This window comes from Megalobrama amblycephala, linkage group LG11 (assembly GCF_018812025.1).
Source record: "Megalobrama amblycephala isolate DHTTF-2021 linkage group LG11, ASM1881202v1, whole genome shotgun sequence".
Classification (NCBI taxonomy): Eukaryota; Metazoa; Chordata; class Actinopteri; order Cypriniformes; family Xenocyprididae; genus Megalobrama; species Megalobrama amblycephala.
The window spans coordinates 12,110,652-12,127,082 of NC_063054.1; the positions used below are offsets into that span (position 1 = coordinate 12,110,652).

The following is a 16,431-nucleotide window of genomic DNA, read 5'->3' on the forward strand; positions in this document are numbered from 1 at the left end:
CTCCCGATCAGTCCAACGTGCGTCTCAGTCAGTAGTCCCTCTCTCTCTCACACACTCCTGCTTCTCCTGGCGTTTTATCCTGTCTCCGCGCCAATTACTGGAATGAGAAACAGGTGCTCGTGATTTGCATTTAACCCACTCACTCACCATGCGTCTCCCGACGCTCTCTCCCGTTGCAAACTTCACTGAACCACACCCCCCTTGCCACAATTATCTTATTTACAGTTGATATTGCTTCTCTTCTTAGAAATAAATAAGTCAGAGTCAAAAGGTTGGCACCTTGGTATAACAGCAACTCTTACAGCCTTCTAGAGAACTTGCTAAGCAAATCTAATCTGGAAAGGTTTATGTTCCTTGAAATGACAGTGTTTCCAGTTTAGGCATGCCAGAATGATCACAGATGTCTGTTCCGCACAGTGATGGTTGTTATCAATAAAACCTGATATCCACAAATGTTATCAGAGCTACAGTCATCTATATTTATACTTCTGGACACGTTCATAAAACTTTCAAACCTGGAATTATAAACAGCTTATTAAAATCCAAATTTTGACCCACAATTATAGTTTGGACCTACTTAATTTTGTTACAGCGAAATGAATTAGAATTTCTCAAATTATTTTCATGATTTAATATTTATATGATTTAAATTTTGATTTAATATTAATCAAATGTATACCTTTTCCCAAAGACAAAAAATTAAATTTAAAGTACAAAGTAAACAAAGATTATTGATAAAAGTGTGACTTGTTCCACATGAATCAAAGAAGTAGCACAAACATAATCTTTTCACTTAAGATTAATTACATTTTTTATATAAATTTTTTGTCACATGAGCCTTGACTCACTTGTGTTGCCAAATCTTTCTAGAAAAACAACGAACAAGAATGAGAAACTGAAATGATTTCAACATGTTCGCGACCCACACCTGCCCACTTTAATATTCCCATAATCTTGATCGCTTTATGATCCCAAATCAAACAACAAGCCCAAAAACGCTTATGATAAGTGGACATGGCAACAATTCTGTAAATGGTAGTTTAGATAAAATTGTAGAACATAAGTCTATGGTTACCACAGTGTCAATCATCTCAATTTTGCGAGTGAAATCGTAAGTCGTTTTCCATACACACACGGAACGATGTAGGAGATTCACTTCTTCTGCCTGTGAAAATAAATCTGCATTGTTGAAAAATTCACAAAATTCTAATCTTTCATTGAAGTAAAAGAATTCAAAATGGACGGGGAAATCTCATAAGTGTTTTTCTCTCGTTTGCCACAATTAATGGCAACATTTCTTTCTTTCTTTCTTTCTTTCTTTCTTTCTTTCTTTCTTTCTTTCTTTCTTTCTTTCTTTCTTCCTTCATTCCTTCTTTCCTTCCTTCCTTCCTTCCTTCCTTCCTTCCTTCCTTCCTTCCTTCCTTCCTTCCAGCCACTTTCTATTTTGTGAAGCTCAACAATCTTTGCTGCACATCAGAACTATGTTCTTTGGTTTTACTTATTGTGATGGAAGATTAAGGGAATTTGACCTTTGTGTTTCCTCATATTTATACTCCTGTGAAACTAGGAGCTGGACAATTTCATGCTCCTAGTCACTCTGGTGTGCTAAAAACTGTAAATATTAATCGGAATATACTTCAGAGATACAGTATTTTACTTATAAGAATTTCTAGGGGTGCAATTGTGGCCAACATGTTTTGGAGAAAATATTTATTTCATAATGTGATTTTCCCCCCACTTTCAATTGTTTTACTTAATGAAAGGTTAGATTTTTGCATTTTTTTAAATGAAAGATTAAAAGGATAAACAATGCAGATTTATTTTCACAGCCATCTTTGATCATATTTGTGTGTTTGAGTCTCTGCTGACTCTAGCTCTCTCTCTATACTTTTGCTACTTGACCTTACCTCCGCCTTTGATACTGTTTCCCATGATCTACTTATATCTCACCTTTCATATGTGGGTATTCCTGGTGCTGCACTTTCTTGGTTTTCTTCTCATCTCTCTGACAGTTCTACATTTTGGTGCTGGACTTTTGATCCCCTACAGCCTATTTAAATCAAGGTGTCCCCCAGGGATCTGTTCTCGGCCCACTACTATTCATTATTTACATATTACCACTGCATCAAATCTTGTTACAACATGGATTTAATTACCATTTATATGCTGATGACATTCAAATATACTCTATCTATAGACCAGCTCTACCCACTCAAATCACTAGAATTTCTGCTTGTGTACTTAAAATAAAAGAATGGCTTACCTCATTAGTATCAAAGATGCCGAAACCATTATCCATGCTTTTGTCTCATTCCGCCTTGATTACTGCGCCCTTTTCATTGGTTTACCAGTCAGATCCATCTCAAATCTACAGTGTATTCAAAACTCTGCTGCCAGAATACTTATCCACACTAAGCATTCTGCCCACATCATCCCAATTTTGTTCAAACTCCATTGGCTTCCGATTGTAGATCGTATTAAATACAAAATTCTCCTACTTACTTTTAGATCTTTGCACAACCTGGCTTCCCAGTATCTATGTGAATTGCTTCTTCCTTACACTCACCCTCGCACATTATGTTCCTCCGATTCCAGCCTTCTCAGTATCCCTCGGTATCGCCTCACTTCAATGGGGGGTAGATCATTTAGCGTTGCTGCACCAAAATTATGGAATTATCTCCCTCAATAACTCTGCTGTGTTAATAATATCTCTGAATTTAAATCACTACTCAAAACCCATCTGTTCTCTGAATGTTATCAGCTGTAAGTAATTTCCTAAATCAGTGTTGTTTTTTGTATGTTTTCTTTTGCATTTTATGTCCTGTTTTTCATTGTGTTCTTATTCTAATTTTCCACTTTGCTATTGATTGTCATTTCTGTTTATTGCTTTAGTGTTATTCTTTCCAAGTGCAACTGTAATGTAATGCATTGAGCACCGGAAAGGCGCTATATAAATAAATATTATTATTATTATTATTATTATTATTACCAAGCGTTATTATTATTATTATTACCAATAATTCTGACCATGATGTAGGTAAAACTAAAAACATTTGTTAGTCAATGTTTAATTTAGTTTACTTATTATAAATAAAGACAACTTCAAAAGACTTAATAATTAAAATAATTAATTAAGAGATAATGTATATTTTAAAAAGACATCACAGTAAATATTAAAGTCTTATTAATTAATTAACAAATAATATCAATATCAATAATTTATGCTGTTAGTAAAGCTAGCCAGTGTCTGTTCTACACATCAACACTCTAGTGTCATTTTTTATTTTATTTTTTTCTATGGGGAGAGTTATTTGCTTTTAACCAAACAAAACAACTAGGTTTAAACTGGAAACCATGATTCTCAATTAGACCATAAAGTTCACAATGAGTTCTAGTCAAGCTTTAGGCCCTATAGTACAGAAACTGCTCTTGTCAGAGTTCCATATGCCATTTGACCAGGGTTGTATTTCTATACTAGTATTGCATTTACAGTAGATGTGTATGTGCATGTTTGAATGTTCCTGTTATAATACATGTTTGCGAATGAGTTTCTTTTTTGTGTGTTTCTATGTCAGATCGGACTCCGAAACGTCTGCAGTTCACTCAGGAAGTGGCTGAGGGCACTCTGAACCGCTCTGCTGAAGTGTTACAGATAGTGACACCTATCTTAAAGAGAGTGGAGGAGTGGGATGGCAACATGAAAAATGAGGCATATTCTGCCGAAGCATTTGACCGCACTGTTCTGTCTGCCGGCGAGGCTGGTATGGTAGCCCTGCCCACTTCTATCAACAGAGAAAAGTAGCATTTAAATGTTCTATCTATAGAAACTATACATGCATCTACAGTGTATCAGGGCTTGGATTACTCATTTTTAATATATTTAGTCACCTAGAAAATTTATAGTTGCAGATTGATGTTTGCTTTATGCAAATGACGTGCAGCTTTGTTGGTTAAGTCCAATGTTGCATTATTTAATAACAGTGTGTGAGCATAGACTGTGTGAGAATTTTATAAAACGAAAGCATGTCCATTGCTAGATTCATGCTGAATGCATGTCATACCTAAGTATGAATTGTCATAGAATGATGCAAAAACACCCAATAATAGCTAGTCTCTTCTTCTACAGCCAGCAACAGTTAGTTATCTTTTAACCCCATCACATATCACATAACCCCATAACTTAAAAACATATTTTCTCATAAAAGCAAAAATGCAAAAAGTAAAAAAAAACCTTGGCTGTGTCCAAAACTTAGGCAGCTGACTTTTTGCCTCGCTGCCCTATCAGGCATTAACTTTGCAGGCAGTGTTTGAGCATGAAGGTACCTGCTTAAACTGATTTTGGACAGACTTCTGAGGCAGCGTAACGGTTTAGTGATCTACAGCAAAATAAAGCGAGTTTTGGTGATAAGCGAATATTTAATTACTAATACCAATTTCTTGTTAGAAATTACACCAAATGTGGAAAACATTGGTCAAAAACATGCAATTACACACAAACTTATTTATCTACCTTATTTTTAAAATTGGCATGAAATGGAAAATGTAAAATTTAGGGAGGGACTTGATTTTGTCCATCAGTAATTAATTGGATTGTTGAATCGTTGTCATTTGCTAATAGCTGCCATCTCATGTGAGTAACAGGGTGCTGGAGGAGAGGGATGTCATTGCAAGGGAGGGGAAGTTAATGTTGATTTAAAATAATAATTATAAAAACAAATAGAAGAAATAAGAAATAAATACACTGGTTTGTATTGCAAATAGTTTTACCATTTACGTCACTTTGTTATTCTTCTAGTTATTTATATAAAGTGGCTAATGAAATTGGAATTCTTGCACATTCACAGGAAGTAGCTTACTGCATTGAAAAATAAGGTGGATATAGCATTCCAAATTAGTCACTCGGGTTATGCCTGTCTACATAGCAATGTCTACACAGCAGTGGACAACACAGCAGTTCTTTGGAAGAGAGATATTGTGCATGTTGGCTTTTTTTTTTAGTGAATTTGTGCAGGATCATGAATATTGTTGCTAATGTATTCTTACTCTATTTCTCTCTCTCTCTCTCTCTCTCTCTCTCTCTGTGTGTGTTTGTATGTGTTTAGTTGAGGACTTGTCAGAGATTGTGCCAGAGCTACTCAATAAACTGCGTGTGGTTGAAGAGAAAAAACCTGTGAATAATGTCTCCACAAACATCATGAAAATCAGAGAACTCATCGCACAGGCCCGTAGTGTCGCGAAGAAGGTACACCAGGCAATAAAAATAAACATAATTTTGACTGACCCACTTGTAGAGCACAATACATTTAGTCACGTTCAGAATCTCCATTAAGATTTTTTTTTTAAAATGATAAGCCTTTCAACATAGACCTACCAAAAGTTGATATTGGATTCTCTGTAAAGAACTACACAAAATTCTTTGTGAAGAATAACTATAGAAACAGGAACTAATCCTGGCTTAGGCTAAGCCCTGTCTGTGAAACCAGGCCTATGACTATGAAAATTTAAGGAGTGACTCATGCTCCATACACAAACGGAACAATCATTTCGGGGATTCACTCTCATATTTAAATGCGGTTGTCACTCCTGAAACTGCTTTGTGTATGTGGCATTAAAGGTGATGATACACGGGGCAGCTTTTTGAGCAATGGTGCTGGGCAATGTTGCCGTCAATGGGCAACCTGGTGAGACACAGGGCAGCTAATTAGGGCAACGGACAGTTGGCAGCAACCAATCAGAGAGGAGCAAATCTATTGCCAACCCAATAAATACTTTATTATTGAACACTTGTTAGGCACTTTATTTCAACTTTTCAAATATTTTCTTCATTTTTATTAATTATAAATGCCTTTCCGATCTGATTTGTGATGGGAAAAGGGAAAAGAGTGAGTTTGGGGTGCATTTACTGAACTATGTAATATCCTGAACTGCTTAACTATATTTATAGTGCTATATTTTTAGTACAATATTTATTTATAGTACAATATTTTTTAACACAATCTCATGGCATTTCATAATGTTTCTGCATGCCTCATCCATGTGGATGCAATGATGGAGAACAAGCTATTGGGGGTTTGAAAACCAGAACCAACCATGTAGAAATAATGAAGATTTCTGTGCCACCCCAAACTAGTTGCTGGCCCCTGCCTGGCCATCCCTATGAAAATATCCTGGACTCCGCCACTGACCTTCATGCTTACTTTTTCATAAAAATTTGTATGTTTTCATATGATTCACATCGTGCAAATTTCATACAAATTTGCCACCTTGTAAAATTAAAATTAATAATTATGTTAAGATTAGGCTGGTATTTTTTCAGTCCCTTGTAAAGTGCATGTTCTTGAATCTTTGCCTCATCTCAGAAATAACTGATTTGGTTCAAGGCTCAACACGTATTGAATAATTTCTGACAGAAAAAAGTATGAGCACTCACTATTTCAGTCTATATATTTAGCAGGAGTCTACAAGCATAGACACCCAGAGGGACAGTAACTGGCACATTGGTGATAAGAGCGAGAGAAATTAAAATTATGTTTATTTTGAAATGTTAAAGTTCCTTATATCTGTTTGTCAAAAGATCCATTACAATTACTAATCCTTCCTCACGTTAAGCGTGTTGTTAGTGTATTTGGTTATGAGCTGTATGGAAAACCACATGCTTTAAAAAATTTTTTTATTGAATGTGCGTTTGTAGTGTACTTTTATACATACCTTTAAAAAGTGTCCTTTGTAATAATGTCAATTTAAATGTTTTACTTTAAAGTACATTTTAAATCATTATGTTCTAATAATCTTTTGTCATGCTTTAAATAAGTTTTGATGTTTTGACTAACATACTAAAGCACATATAAAGTGATTGATTTTAGTTTTAACTGTATTCATTACAAATGTGCATTTACAATGTTTTAAGTGCATGACATTCAAGTTTAATTGGAAATTACATTTAATTATTATTATACTGCAACAAATTGATATGCTGGGCTGTTCTCAGGCTGCAAATCAGCAGCCTGCAAATTACGCCTTCATTGTTTACTGGTTTAACTGTTTACTGCATTATTTGGACTAGTATCGTTGAATTTGTTGTTCCCTTTGACTAAAGATACTGTTGTATCAAATCAAGCTTATAGAACCACCATGTTTTTGCTAGTTCAATATTCTGCCTTAAAGTGCAAAAGTGGACTTTTTTCTATAATTGCAGGTTCAAGTGTCCATGAAGTTTAACGGCCAGTCTGCCGTAGAGGTTCATCCCCACTCCAACCTAGAAGAGCTAAAGGCGGTCACGTCCATCAGTTTCTACATCAGAGTGGACCCAGACAAAGACCCAATTGAAGATCGCTTTCCTACTGTACCTCGGAGACAAGCAAGTGAGCACTAGCAAGAAAAGTGGGCCCAAAAGTGGGGAGGCGATATATCATTCATTTTAACACTGGTTCATTCAGGAATTAAACACAATAACTGTGTTGTTATTGGAAACATGCAACTGTTGATCCTATTACTGTTGACAGAGTAAAAAAAAAGAGAAAAGGTCTAAAATGTAAGTTACTTAATTTCTTGTTTATTTTTGTTGTTGTATAAAAGAAATATGATTTAATGCAAGTGTCTGAATTCTAATAGTGATGTGATGCTGTATCTAATAGTGATGTGATGCTGATGCTGTATGCCAGATCGTTGTAGTCTGCTGCTGTATAGCACTCAGAAACTGATTGCAAAATGGGAAATTTCTCCTTAATTTCACATTTTGTTTCCCTTTAGTGATTCAGATGCTAAAACTACAGACACGCCATGTACATATCAACACTTGCAGCCAGTGACGCCACTAGCATCACTAGCATTTCAATACAAATTTTGTAACATCAATTCTAAATCATGTCAGTAGTCACGTATGATAATAATAATTCATATGACTTTTCCCTTGCCATTGGTTGTGTTTGTGTCTTGTTGAGAATGTAACAATGTTTCACGACAGTCTCTTATTTAACGATGCTGTCCGTCTGTCCATGGTAGCAGTGGGCGCTGCGCTGCGCTGCGCTGCGCTGCGCTGCGCTGCACTGGCTGTACTAGATTTAGCGTTTATAGTTCAGGTGTTCACAAAAAATGAAATGTAGTTAGCTGAAAGATTTTTTACTTTTAAAAATATAAGACACAGGGAGACACACCAAAGACGACAGTCTAGCGCATGTTGCTATATAAAAACTATTTTAAAACAGCAATGGAATGCAAAAACAAAATGCAATGACACCATATTGCCTGCTGTTGAACAGTACCTGGTCTGACCAGTAGGTTCCTAGTTTACAGTGAGTCAAAGTTTTAAGGTGGCTAATTTAAACCTTGCAGCAGGTACACATGACTTTTAGTGAACTCCTTCCTTAATCAGGCTGTTTTCACACTTCTTTCGGTTGTTGGCTCAAGCCCAGGTACTTTTCCATCTCCCTCCCACTTTGCAATGTTTGGTTCCAAACCACAATACATCATCTGCATCATAAATGTAATGACTCAATAAAAAGGGCTATAAAATACTTAAAACACTTTTTTTATGCAATGCAATGTCTTGTTAAATGTCCATTCTACTTTTGTGTGCGCAGGGACGTAAGGACTACATGGGACTGGCCATAAAGAACGATAATCTGGTTTATGTGTACAATCTGGGAGGAGAGGACGTGGAGATTCCACTCAGTTCAAAGCCAGTCAGCTCCTGGCCTCCTGTCTTCAATCTTGTTAAAGTGGAGAGGTAGAACAACTGCTTCCATCATCTGATCTTGCATAACGGTTTTCTTTATGAAACCTAAGGAAAAAAAAAACCCTAGGAAACCTTTGTTCACAAAGGGCTACATTGACACAGCAGTCAAATATGGGTGTCAGTCTAAATAAAGTTACAGCACAAATGTTCAGGACTTGCACTCATATTTTGAGAGTGAGATTTGTTGACCAGTGCTCTATGAATGTTCTATGGACACAAAGCGCAGTTTTTCATTTAGGATTCCAGTAACAAAATTAAGAGCTCTGAAGCTTTTAGGTCCAGTACCTTTTTTCTACCGGATCTACATCTTGCTGCACTCTAATTACACTAAATTGCACTAAAATTAAAAATAAATAAATAAAAAACAAAAAAAAAAAAAAAAAACACAAATTTTATAGCCACTGTTGGTTATTCAAGATTTCACTAATTAACTTGTTGGAACTGTTTATTAAATAATGAAAAATTGAAAGAAATATGGCTTGGTTCAAACCTTACATTTTGAGTATTAATCCAAAATATTTATTTAAAATAATTCATACAAAGTAAGAAGATTATTTATTATAGAGACCACAGTTTTGCTGTATATAAGATGTCTATAATCTGTGGATTTACCCTTCTTTCTGGTAGGTTGGGTCGCCATGGTAAAGTGTTCCTGACGGTTCCGAGTCAAGACACCGCAGCGGAGCAGAAGTTTATCCAGAAAGGAGAGGCGGATGGGACAGACTCCCTGTTTGACCTTGACCCTAAAGACAATATTTTGATTGTGGGAGGAGTGCCTCCTGATGTGAAGGTGCAAAAATCTATTTTCTGTTAGGATAAAGTCTCAGTTAGGTCATGGAAATGGGGGACATTGATTTAAGAAAAGTTTTTTTTCTTTTTCTTCTTCTTTTTTTTTCTTCATTTTTGCACTGTAACATTCTTATGCAGAAATATCCTCCATGTTCTTCCAGATTCCTCCAGCTTTGAGCTTGGCTCCTTTTGTTGGTTGCATTGAGTTAGAGACTTTGAATAGTGATGTCATCAGTCTCTACAACTTTAAGCAACTTCACAAAATGGATGTTGCAGCATCGATGCCTTGTCCCAGGTAAACATTCCTTACATCCCATCATTCTTTAAACCTTAAACACTATGGCAAAGACTGCCTAAAGCAGGGGCCGAACAGTTTAATACCACGTTTCAAGTGTTGATATTATTCAGCTCAATCAATATTTATGTTCACTTTATGCATTTGGTTTGCCATTTAATATTATCCCACTACTCCATCCCACAGCACTTTATTCATTATTCATCATTCATTAGCTAAATGTAGTTGTCGCTTTATTTTGCCAGTCCATTTGAAATATATATTTACAAATATATGTGAAATGTTTGCTATAGTTTTATTAACATATTTTGATGTTTTTATATATATATATATATATATATATATATATATATATATATATATATATATATATATATATATATATATATATCTGTGTTTTCCAGGCATAAGTTGGCTTTCTCTCAGAGTCGCGTGACAAGTTATTTGTTTGATGGCAGCGGCTTCGCTTTAGTCAACAACATTGAGAGAAGAGGCAAAATTGGCATTGTTACTCGGTTTGATATCGAAGTTCGTACTGTTGCCAACAATGGCATTCTATTCCTCATGGTTAATGAGGTAAATATGTTTTCATTATAAATGTTGTTATTAAATTATTTTGCACTGATTCTTGGATTCTGGAACAAAACTAGAAAACTGAAAATGTATATGTGTGAAGAAATTGTTTCGGATTAATTTGATGAGCATTTTCATTGGTATTCAGAGTAAAGACCCGATCGCACCAAGGATAACGATAATGATAATGATATAGTTTTAAAAATCATTCTAAATATAAAGAATGATGAATGATATGTGGATGCTAATATGGTTATTGTTATAGTTATCTTGATAACACTTTACAATAAGGTGTCATTTGTTAACATTAGTTAGTGTATTAACTAACATGAACTAACAATGAGCATTACATTTGTTACAGTATTTTTACATTTTTGTCAATAAAAATATAGTCGTTCATTGTTTTATGTTAGTTCACAGTGCATTAACTAATGTTAACAAATACAACTTTTGATTTTAATGATGTGTATTAGTAAATGTTGAAATTAACATTAACTAAGATTAATAAATGCTGTAGAAGTATTGTTCATTCTTAGTTCATGTTAACTAAAGTAGTGAACTAATGTTAACAAATGAAACCTTACTGTAAAGTGTTACCGTTATCTTTATTGTTATTCATTACTTGTTCAATAATCGCTCTGGTGTGAATGGGCCCACAGAAAATACACAAATAACATACATTTGAAATACAAATGTGAACATTTATACAAATATTAATAATTGTACTAATGCAAAGTTTCATATTAAGAATTTCAGTTTTATTTGAAAACAAATTTAATTTTAATATAAAACAAAAGAGTTTATTAATGGGGGAATGGAGAGGGAAGTTCATGTTAATGAATGTAAATTGTTAGTTCATGTTAATGAATATAGTTTACTAATGTTAACAAATGGAACCTAATTGTAAAGTGTTACCTAAATTATTAGTTCAGTCAGGACATTTTAGTTTATTAGAGCCAGAGTGTAGATTGATGTGAAAAAAAAAAATAATTAAAAAAAATAATTAAAGCATTTTAGCATAAGATTGCAACATAACAAAATGCAAAAAAAGGGGATCGGAATACTTTATACTTTCACATATATGAATATAGAGAGGGAGACCTGGATAAGGTGCTGTGACATGCTATTTCACGTAGCAAGAATTTGTAAGCTTAAAAATGCTTCATACTTTTCTCATGTGCAGAGTCACAGGCAGCTGTATGTTATGGTCCCTTTCTACATGTGTGATCATATGATAAATTTGTGCATAATTTTCTAGAACTATAAGGCATTTCAGCTTACTCACTGACACCTTATTACCACTATACAGCTATGCAAAATGAATACTTTTTTTCTGTGCATATATTGCTGCATTTATGATGGGTTTCCACAGACAAATTTTTTCGTGCTGGAGCTGAAAAATGGGTTTCTCCGTCTGATGTACGATTTTGGTTTTACAAATGGTCCTGTCATCATGGAGAGTAACTTGGCCAAACTCCATATCAACGATGCTCGATATCATGAGGTAATTGCTTTCTTGAGGGCATTCATCAATTCATACAGTATCTTTAAACACAATGCATAACTTTTAACACCCTATTGTAAATTTTGTCTCAGGTGTCTGTGATCTATCATCACTCTAAGAAGATCATTCTGCTAGTGGACAGAAGCCATGTCAAGTCCATGGAAAATGAAAAGAAACCCTTACCATTCTCTGATATCTATATTGGAGGAGCTCCTTCTAGAATTCTGCTCTCAAGGTGAGAACATTTGTTACCTATTAATGCACAGATCAGGTAGACAGGGTGCTCCAATGGCTTAGCAGTACTCATTTCTAACATTGAACCCAGCCATATGAATGTTCCACAGGCCAGAACTATCATCTCTGGTGGGATTGAAGGGTTGTGTAAAGGGCTTCCAGTTCCAGAAAAAGGATTTCAATCTCTTGGAGGAGCAAGGAACCATTGGTATCAGCAGTGGCTGTCCTGAGGAATCATTTGTATGTAACATACCCTTCTAAATTAATAGCATTGCCAAATTGGCCCAGGAATGATGAAAAAAAAGTTGTCTGTGTCCAAATTGTGTGACACAGAATGAAATCCTTGTTTTTCAATCAAACAAGCTGGAGTAAATATGCATGCACTACAGTCAAGTCAAGTCACCTTTATTTATATAGCGCTTTTTACAATGCAGATTGTGTCAAAGCAGCTTTACAGTGATAACTGGTATATAATTTTGGCTGCACAGCAGCTCTTAAAGAAAATAGTGTCATTATCCATCTTAAGTAAATTCAGTATTGATTCATTCCGATGTAAGAAACAATAGTTATTAATTTAGTTAATTTATCTATATCAGCACTGGAGTAAACAGTGATGTCATCATCCAGCTCAGGTCAGTTCGCAACACTGTTGAATATCAAATGTCAAGAACATAAACTAAAGACGACACGTACCCTGAACAGAAAGAAGAACTGAGGGCTTAAATACATACTGAGATGATTAACAGAACAAGAACCAGGTGCGCAACTTGATTAGAAACCATGAAATCAAATTAGAAACAGGAACAGTAAACACCAGAAAACCATGAGAACAAAGCTAAACAGAACATAACTGTCACTTTAAATTTTTTTAAAACAAATTCTACAATAGGAGACTGCTCACCAGGCTCACACATGCTGTATTCACTTATTCAGTATTTACCATTATGAATACCATTACGTCTTTGTACTGTTTAGCTATGGTCTAAATTAAAACAAACAAACAAACAAAAAAAAACAAACAAACCCAAAAAGAAAGAAGAAAGAAAATAAATTTAGATGTTTTGAGAGAACTTGCTCAAATCTTGTTGTCTTACACCTGCAGATGTCTCGTAAGGCCTATTTCACGGGTGATGGCTATCTGGGCTCTACAGCTAAAATCTCACCATTCCAGTCTTTTGAGGGAGGACTAAACTTCAGAACTCTACAGTCTAATGGACTCCTATTCTACCATAAAGATGGGGTATATATTTTTTTATTATCTTCTTAGTTACTGTGATTTACCCAGTCAAGTCTTGTTCTATCTCTAACATTTTACAGGCAAGGAAGCTAATCTTAAAGCAAGAAACAAAGGAAAAAGGAGATCCAAGGCTTGGTTGCAATGTTTTTACTCCATATCAACCTGCATACTCCCCACTAGTGTAGAAACTGTTCTTGCTTGAAGGAGGGGATTGGGGGAATGTGTGTTTGATACAGATGTTAGATCAAGCCAGTCTTTCTCTCTGTTCTAGTTGGATGAGTTTTCTCTCTCACTGGAGAATGGTGCAGTGCTTCTTCAGTCCAAAGGAACCAGAGTCAAATCACATAAGAAGAGTTATAATGATGGACAGCCTCATTTCATAGTTGCCTCGGTGACCAATCAGAAGTAAGTTGGTGACTTTTTTAAAAAGTTGGTTAATTTTTACAATAATATTAGAAATTAAATTATATTAAAAATATTTTACCATGTAATATTCATTTATTTTAGTAAATTTTAATCCATTTTACTTACATGCTATATAATTTTAGTTGAAAAATAATGCGATAATGCGGATGACAAAAATATGGCATACCTTACAGTGCCTTTAGAAAGTTTTCAAACCCCATAATTTTTTTCAGATTTTGTTATGCTGCAACCTTTGCTTTGTTATGCTGCAATACTTGAAATTATTTTTTCCACACTTTACACTCCATATCCCACAATGATGATAAATATAATAAATATTTATTACATTATTAACATCTGTCAAACATAAGGTTCCAAAAAAGACATAATCAACATAAAATATGATTATGAAAATCAATCATAAAGACATTATGAACATAAAATGTGTTCTTAATGTGAAAACTTGAGCAATTTCTGCAATAAAAGCATATATTTAATATTTTGAAATTACAAAGAAGAATAAGTAGCACAAGACCCTTTGTATTGTGTAATCAGATCTCTACATTTTTCATTTTTCTTCTTCAAAAATTGTTAGTGCATCTTTAATATCTTGCATTTGTTATTTCTCATCATATTTTTGGAAATGTTAGTTTTAATTAAAATCAATTATTTTCATGATGCATATTTTGTCTCATCTTAATTACTAGTGATGAAAAACATTCTGCATTTTGTTGATCTCACATGAAGTTCTGAAGCTAATAAGGTGTCCTTCTATGTATAGACTTGTTACATCAACTATTTATCCATGATCTCTTGGTAGGTATGAACTTGTAATTGATGACAAAGACAAGCAGGAGAAGAAGAAGCCGTCTTCCACGTCTCAGTCAGATAACGTTCCAAAGACCTTCTATTATGGAGGCTCTCCTATGAGTTCCATACAGAATTTTACTGGGTGCATCAGTTACGCATATATTAGCAGGTAACATATACAGCCTTTTTCAAACAAAACTAAGAACAAATTTTAAATTGTTTTAAATTTACTGTGTAAATTGTTGTTGTTTTTGGTTGGCTCAGGGATGTGAGAAATCTGATCTGGTGGTTCCCAACCCTATTTCCCAAGCCCTCCAACACTTAACTTTTTGAATGTCTCCTTTTTCTGACATACCCAATACTTTGCTATACTAAAACTTTATTCAACAATATCTTCTCTTCTGTGTCATTCTCATAAGTTGTGTACGTCCAGCGCTTCCAGGTTCAATGTTAGAATGCCAACACATTATTGGCCAGCTCCTGTGTCAGCATCATACGCATGCGCCGTGCTGCTCACATGTGCATCTTTGGCCAACACTGATCCGGCATTTGGATGTAAACACGGAAGCCTTCACTGTGCTTACTGTGTCGCCTGTGTAAGGATAATGACAGGGAAGAGATTGTTGAATAAAGTTATTTTTGTTTTGTTTTTGCACACAAAAAGTATTCCCGTCGCTTCATAAAATTAAAGTTGAACAACTGTAGTCACATTGAATGTTTTAACAACATGTTTAGTACTTTTCTAGACCTTGAAAGTGTTGCTGTTATATTGCTGTTGCTGTTATATATAATTATATTGCTGTCTATGGATGAGTCATATACCTCTCAGATTTCATCAAAAATATCTTAATTTGTCTTCCGAAGATGAACGAAGGGCTTACAAGTATGGAACGACATGAGGATGAGTAATTAATGACAGAATTTTCATTTTGTGTGTGTGTGATGTGTGTGTGATGCAGGCAGGATAGAGATATAGAGCCAGAAGACTTCCAGCGTTACAGTGAGAATGTGCAGGTGTCACTACAGGACTGCCCAGTGGAAAGACCCCCAGCTGCTCTGCTCAAAGACAGCAGAGACTCCTCTAGACGAAGTCCGGGACACTCCCGCAAGGTGCAACATACCAGCTCACACAGATGCATGAATACCCTGTGTAGTTACACAGTTATGCACCTAAACATATTGTTGTCTCACAGGTGGGCAGGGATGAAGTCCAGCCTGACACATGGCTTGAAGAGCAATCCTTTGGATGTTCCAGAGACAGAGGCTGCTTCATGTTACCTGTCCTCCCGCCCACGAGTGACCCGCCATGCCTACCACTATGGTGGTTCAGCCCACAGCCGACATGAGTACACAGGCGTTGCCAGTGTTATCAGAAATGAGTAAGTATTGATGGTACAAAGTAAAGCAAGTTTACTATGAAGAAAAGCCATACGGAGCTTGTTATGTGATGCAAATATCAAAATGTATTAGTTTACAAATCTTGCACTATGGTAAAAGTGTTTTAAGGTCATAACATGGTATTGTGCGTGGAAATGCATGAAAAAGATTCTTTATTATATCGATAATCTGTCCCTGTAATCATAAATTGTGTGAAAAGGAATTAAAGTTTTTGGTGTTGTACTGCCACTAGTGTTCATTTCAGCCAGAAACTGCAGTAAATTTTATGTATAGGTACATTTTTTGGATTTTTGCAAAAATGTTGGTAGAGGCATTTTATGGTTGAATATCCATAATATTTCTCCACTACAGTCAGCTTTTAGACTTTGAGAGCGAAGTGCATGACAGTGCACCTGACCTGGTTGTGTTTGGAATACTAGAACAATACTAATACTCATTCTATCGTATTGCAG

At 35.1% G+C, this 16,431-nt stretch overlaps 1 protein-coding gene across 1 annotated transcript in view; it reads left to right on the forward strand.

Annotated features, from left to right (window-relative positions):
* The window catches only part of lama4 (laminin, alpha 4), a 65,462-nt gene that overhangs the window by 40,304 nt on the left and 8,727 nt on the right, over positions 1–16,431 (forward strand). The window contains 17 exon segments of the mRNA XM_048206159.1: positions 3,576–3,761; positions 5,103–5,242; positions 7,196–7,333; positions 7,335–7,361; positions 8,580–8,725; positions 9,362–9,524; positions 9,685–9,818; positions 10,223–10,394; positions 11,764–11,895; positions 11,988–12,130; positions 12,240–12,369; positions 13,232–13,369; positions 13,638–13,771; positions 14,592–14,750; positions 15,541–15,691; positions 15,775–15,789; positions 15,791–15,960. Coding sequence (XP_048062116.1) covers positions 3,576–3,761; positions 5,103–5,242; positions 7,196–7,333; positions 7,335–7,361; positions 8,580–8,725; positions 9,362–9,524; positions 9,685–9,818; positions 10,223–10,394; positions 11,764–11,895; positions 11,988–12,130; positions 12,240–12,369; positions 13,232–13,369; positions 13,638–13,771; positions 14,592–14,750; positions 15,541–15,691; positions 15,775–15,789; positions 15,791–15,960 — 2,278 coding nt within the window.